We start from the raw sequence: 6,324 nt of genomic DNA, 5'->3' as shown, positions 1-6,324 counted from the left end.
GTTCATTTAGTAAATTATGGTCCCATTCAGAGTCAAATAGACCATAAAGCAGGGGATGCTTTAGGGCGGGGCTACCTGGTGATTGACAGGTCGCTACCACGGCGTTGTCCGGTCTGGGAGTTGTCCGTGTTTTCGTCTTAGAACTTTAACGCTTTCACAGTGTGTTTTCAGTTAATTAAAGTTAATTATAACACTTTGGTCGCCTAAAAATGTCTTATTCAGCATTTGGTTGTACTTAGCTCCACCCTCTAGAGTCACTTCTGGTTGCAAAAAAACCAAGATGGTGACAGCCAAAAACCAAGATGGAGTGTTCGTGGAGGAAGTGAATCACATTATCCACCATTGATATCAGTTACTAGTTACTAGTTACATATGAAGCCTGGAGCTGAAGGGTCCGGGTCCAGTAGATGTTGGACCAGCGTCCCCGTCCACAGTCTCTAACGGGACCACGACGTGTTTCTGGTATTTCCTGTTGAACTCATGAACATGACGACTTGCTGAACGTCTCATTTGACTGTAGTTTTAATGTGCGGTGTGTCCACAGGCGCAGCAGCTGTAGAGACGGCGGTGATGAAGCCTCACACTTTGCATCTTATCTGTGATCAGCTCAGCAGGTGGCAGCGTCGCTCTGATCCTCCAGCAGCTGCTGCAGCATGCAAAACACAACCTGCAAAACACAACCTGCAAAACACAACCTGCAGATACATATTCAAATCCACGAAGCCACAGAGGAGTTTTACTGTTACTCTGAACTCTGACTCTGTCTGCTCGCTGCACAACAACAGCTGCTGCTGTTTGTCTTGCAAATGTTCACTGAGTCAAACTGCACTCTGACTGACTGACTGTATATACAGTATATATATATATATATTTTTTTTTTAAAAAGTTTTTTATATCAATATTTACAATGATGCACAAAGCTTGATGAAAATTAAATGTCTTAACAATATTATAATAATTTAGAAAGCCAAATGTTTAAAATGAACGTATTGTAATGTGGTGAGGACATTTAGTGATGAAAACCATGAAAAATAAACATGTTACAGATTAAAATCTTAAAGGGACTGTTTGTAAGAATCAGAATTGCTTGTTAACAGCGACACCTGTGGCCGTTAAGCTCGCGCTTGTGCTCGCTCTACATAGACATGAACGAGCATCGCTCAAAACAGTGAGGCGACACACGTCACTTCACAAGACACGGGAAACCTCTGTTGGTCTGGAGGAGCTGCAGCAGTTATTTCTGCACAAACGCCTACTGTACATTCACTAGATATTCTCAGAGCTACCAACTGTTCTGCAGTGTGGAGTGAGCAGCATGCACGTGAGGTGGAGCGAAAGAGTGAGAACGAGCGCGGTGTGTGACTGAAGGCAGGCAGAGGAGCAGAGGAGCAGAGTACAGCAGAGACTCCGGTCCTGGAGACCAAAGCTACGGTCTCCCCCGCGTCCTCCGACCGCGGCCAACACTGTTTAACAGACGGGCTTCACTAGATAGAACTTTGAGGTTTTAGTGCTTCCGTGTAGTTTGTGTTGGAGTCTGAGTCTGAACAGCGTAGCCACACGTGAGCGCGCATGAGACACCAACCCGCAATGATTTATACGTGTAAGAAGTTACAAACAGACTGTAGTGGCTATCTTCAGTCTTCATTCTTATTATCTTCGTCTTAACTTACTTTCTGTCAATAACCACATTTCGAGGACGACATCACAATGTTTTACGCGTTGAGTCGGCACGGTAGCAACGCCAACGGTAAAACAACCATGTTGCTCCGCCGGTAACTCGTTTACTTACAACAGAACCACTTCACAATAAAAGTTATTTCACAATAAAATTCACTTCCTGTCACTTTGTCACGTGTGTACGGAAGCCTCACAGGATGAAACTCAAATTCACGGTGGTCAACATACAGGAAGGAATCACACCATATGTAGTCACAATATTCTCTCACATTTAACTGAAATATATTTCTCGCTGAACTTCAGCAAATAATATTATCCAAACAATAAAGATGCACTTTGCACTAGTAAATGGTGCTTACACAGTCCCTTTAATAATGAGAGACCAGGTGAAATCAGGCAGCAGGTGAGCTGCTCAGACTGGATGTTCAGGGACCAATCAGCTCGCAGGGGGAGATGATTGACAGCGCTGAGAGCCAATCGGCGTGCAGCTTTTAGGGCAGCGGCTCTATAAGAAGCTCCTCGTGTCTCAGTCCGGATCAGTTGGACATGTCTCTGTGTCGGTTCTGGTCTCATGTGATCCTCAGCTGGTCTGTCAGCGTCCAGCAGCAGATATGAGAGCCGGGGTCCCGGTGCTGTCTGCAGGCAGGAGAAAGAAGAGGAGGAGGAGGAGGATGAGCCCGGTGGTCCCGGTGCTGCTGCTGCCGGACCTGGAGCTCTGGTTCCGGCTGCTGGACCGGCTGGTTCCGGGTCTGCAGCCCGGAACCAGCCGGTCCAGCAGCAGGGTGGAGATCCTGCAGCGCGTCATCGACTACATCCTGCAGCTGCAGACCGAGCTGCAGGTACCAACCTGCACAGCTGCTAGGTAGGAGACCCAGTATCGATCAGGTATCGATCAGCTGATCATGTGCATTATTCTAGTTTTATGATTTCTTCTCCTTCTTCATGGTTATTATTTTCTTAAATGTTCAATTTCTGATGGACTGAAGATTCATTATTTATTTTAAATTTAATTTAATAAGTTTGTGGAAATAAACAAACAAGGGCTGAAATGCAAAGAAAAATCATGCATAAATAAATATGAATGAATAAATGAATAAAAAAATAAATGAATAAACAAATAAATACTAAATGCAAAAATAAATAAACAAATTAAAATAAAAAAAGAATAAAAAAAACGCATAAATAAATGAATGAATAAATAGATAAATAGTAAATGCAAAAATAAATAAATGAAATTAAAATAATAATACTGAACATAAATATATATAAATAAATAAAGGGGGAAATTAAACAAATATAAATTTGTCACAATTTATCAATTAATTTTTTCAATTATTTTTAATAATATTTTTGTTACATTTGATGACATTTATTTATTTATCGAGGTATTTATTTATTTATTTATTTTGGCAGGTTCTGTCCTCCATACGGGGGCCCTCAATGTGGTCTCAAAGGGTCTATGAATTTTTAAAAGTACCTGAATCAGATTTTTGGGACTCAGGAGGAAGTTGTCCCGCCACATTAAAAGCCCGTCTGAAGCCACGGTTCTGCTGTTTTCAGATGGAAACTCGTTCATTCTCATCAGCTTTTCTCTCGCAGGTGTTAGAAACAAGAGGCTGATCGGACGCCACCAGAGTTCATCTGCAGGAAGCTTTTATTTTGGCAGCTCGGAGGACTCGGCAGGTCATCGACTTCTTCACCTGATTTCACGGTCTGACTCCGTTTAACCAGCGACGACGAGCGTCAATGAAGTCAAACTGAGACTCCTTTGACATTTCTGTCTAATCTAGACGTCTTTATTTCGTCCTGATGAGACAGAAACCAGCATGTTGGGATGACGTTGGATGCTTCTTCATGTCCGGTCTGATCTGATGACGGAGGATCGTCACACGCCGACGTCTCACGTTGTGTTTTAAATTCACTGAAGACTCATCGGCTGCGTTTCAACCAGCTACTGAAACCCACATTTTTGATACCAAGTCTGGTTTGAAATCAGTTTGAACTCACACGTCAAGACTTCAGACCTGAGTCTTCACAGCTGCTGTAACTTCCTGTCTGTTCAACTTCACTTCCTGCTTAATTATCAGAATAAGACAAAAATCAGACACATCAACACTCAACTGGAAACTTTATTTTGGTAGTTTATCATTTTCCAACATAATGTTTTTTAGCTCACATTTTAAAGACCTGCCCCCACAGGAAGAGGAAACATTCACAGCTTTGTCTCTTCAAAGTAAAAGTCTGAAGAAATGTAGCCTTATGCTGTATGCTACATAACTATATGCATGCATATAGTGTGATTTTATCTATTGTCAGGTTTATTTTGGAGGGGGGGGGACTTTTTTTTGGTAGAAGTTTGGCGAACAAAAGACTCATGACTTTTACTTTGACAAGACCAAGTGGTCGAAGCTTCCTCCTTGTGGCAAAATTACTCTGTAATGTAGTTTTCTTTCTGTTACCTGAGCATTGATGCTTCTGTTTTTGTCTTATTTTGAAAATCCTGCGGGAAGTGCAGTTGTATACAGTTATTTTTGAGTAGTTTTCCTGCAGATATGAATCACATGTGACCTCCGCTGTTATTCAGTTCATTAAAACCTGCAGATTCTTGACAGGAAGTTGACTCGGCGGTTACAGGACTCTTATTCTGAAAACATAGCACTTCCTTTAGCTTTGAGGACTTTTATTGTGACAGGAGGAAGGCTGTGTTTTCTGTTCTGGTTTAAAGTTTGAAATGTTCAGTTTCTGTTCAGCAATTTAAAAATATATTCTGAGATTTTATTGTTGTACTGAAATATTCTGTAAACTTTTCTACGAACAATAAATTAAAGTGTGTATATAAACATAAAATCTAATGACTTGTATATTAATTAATTAATTAATTACTTACTTATCCTCAGGCTGAGCACAGCAGATTTTTCAGCCTCAGTTTAAATCATCTTCCTGTTTGCTGTTGAACTGAATGAACTTCAAAATAAAAGCAGTTTGTTTCTCAAGGTCCTCTTACTCGCTTGTTCCGGAGCTTTCAACCGTATCACACCGCCTTCATCAGTAGGTTGACTGTGGTCGAAAGCTCCAGAACAAGAGAGTAAGTGGACCTTGAGTTGTATTAATTTGTTTTCTTAACATCAGAGCAGAAGTCGGATCTTTATTGAGAAACATGAAACACAAAATCTGCAGAATTAAAAGTTTAAAGACAAAAAAGAAGATTTCTTAATCTTAATATTTTTATATTTACATTTTATTTCAGACAACCTGAAGACATGTTGAAATCAGCTTCCAAAAAAAATAAATAAATAAATGACTCAATAATTAAATCAATGTTATTAAATGTACTAAAAATATAGCATGAATGAATTGATAAATTGATATTTCTGTTTTAATTTGCTTCTTTATTTATTTATCTTAGTATTAATTCCCCATTCCTATTTAAAGTTCCCTTTTATTTATTTATATACATTTTTTAATGTACACATATATATTTTTTTGCATTTTTTTTTATTAATTCAAAGTTCATTTTTAAATGTATTTAATTTTTTTTAAATGTATTAATTTATAAATATATATTATTTTCCCTTTATTTATTTCTGTATTGTTTTCTTTATATTTTTGGATTAAGATGTTTTCTCGTCTGACATGTTCTTAAAGAGAGTAGAACTCAAACAATTTTAATATTACATTTGGTACATTTAATGGCATATTAATTCATTTATCAAGTTATTTTTAATTTTTTTAATTTGGCATCTTCTGTCCTCCATAGCTGAGAGCATGCAGCAGACACAACCACTAAACTTCTGACTGAAACCAGAACCGACTAAAATAAAACTAAAACTCCTCCAGTTGAGTCTCAGATTTTGAACAAACGGCGCCTTCTGCTGGTGAAACTCTGAAATTCATTTTACTTTAGATCTGTTGATGAAACACGTCTCTTAAATACTGCACTGTGGTAATCACATAAATCCATTTATTAGTATTTAAATACAAGTGTCAACATACTTCTCACTTTTTCTATCCTAAAAATCAAAATTTTCTTCAAAGAAATCTCGTATTATTTATTTGAATCATTACGACGGTATTCTTGAAATATTGTCTACTTTTCTCATAAAATTGTTCAACTTTTTTCTCTTATCTTGTTTACTTACTTTGAGGGTTAAAATAAACATTTTAATAAACAATTTACATCAAATTATGACTTTATTTTTGAAATATTAAATTTTTTTTCTTATAAAGTTATGAATTTATTTTAATGTTTTCTTCTTCTTTTATTGTTGACATTTAGTTTAGTTTTCTAATGTAGTTTTCCTCCCTAATACTCGTCGTACTCTACACAAGTAAATATGTTTTTATATATAAAATTAATGTATTTCATCTTCTCATCTTTATATTCGTAGATTTTAAACAGTAAATAATTAAAACCAGCAGAGGTAGAGGAAGTATTAAAATATAAATAAAATAAATAAATACCACAGTGTAAAAATACTCTTAAAAATAATACTAATTAAAAGTACAAAAGTACTAGCAGCAAAATGTACTTAAAGTATCAAAAGTAAAAGTACTCGTGTAAAATGGCCCATTCAGTGTATTTATATAACGTGAATTTTATTGCTGAGTATAAGAATATTAGTATTGTGAAAGTGGCGCTAAATGTTT

The 6,324-nt window shown here is 37.2% G+C and overlaps 1 protein-coding gene across 2 annotated transcripts; it reads left to right on the top strand.

Annotated features, from left to right (window-relative positions):
* Positions 1-2,288: 2,288 nt before the first annotated feature.
* Positions 2,289-4,524, top strand: id2b (inhibitor of DNA binding 2b). 2 transcript variants are annotated; one of them, XM_074616380.1, is made up of 2 exons: positions 2,289-2,539; positions 3,277-4,524. In XM_074616380.1, the coding sequence occupies exons 1-2, from the start codon at positions 2,289-2,291 to the stop codon at positions 3,281-3,283; spliced, it is 258 nt and encodes an 85-aa protein (XP_074472481.1). In that variant the 3' UTR covers positions 3,284-4,524. The 2 variants fall into 2 exon arrangements, with proteins under 2 accessions (XP_074472481.1, XP_074472480.1); XM_074616379.1 differs by having other exon boundaries at positions 3,263-4,524.
* Positions 4,525-6,324: the final 1,800 nt, after the last annotated feature.

Source organism: Sebastes fasciatus, chromosome 18 (assembly GCF_043250625.1).
Source record: "Sebastes fasciatus isolate fSebFas1 chromosome 18, fSebFas1.pri, whole genome shotgun sequence".
Lineage (NCBI taxonomy): Eukaryota > Metazoa > Chordata > Actinopteri > Perciformes > Sebastidae > Sebastes > Sebastes fasciatus.
Note: the sequence above shows the minus strand (reverse complement) of the source record. Positions and strands in the feature narration are given on the sequence as shown.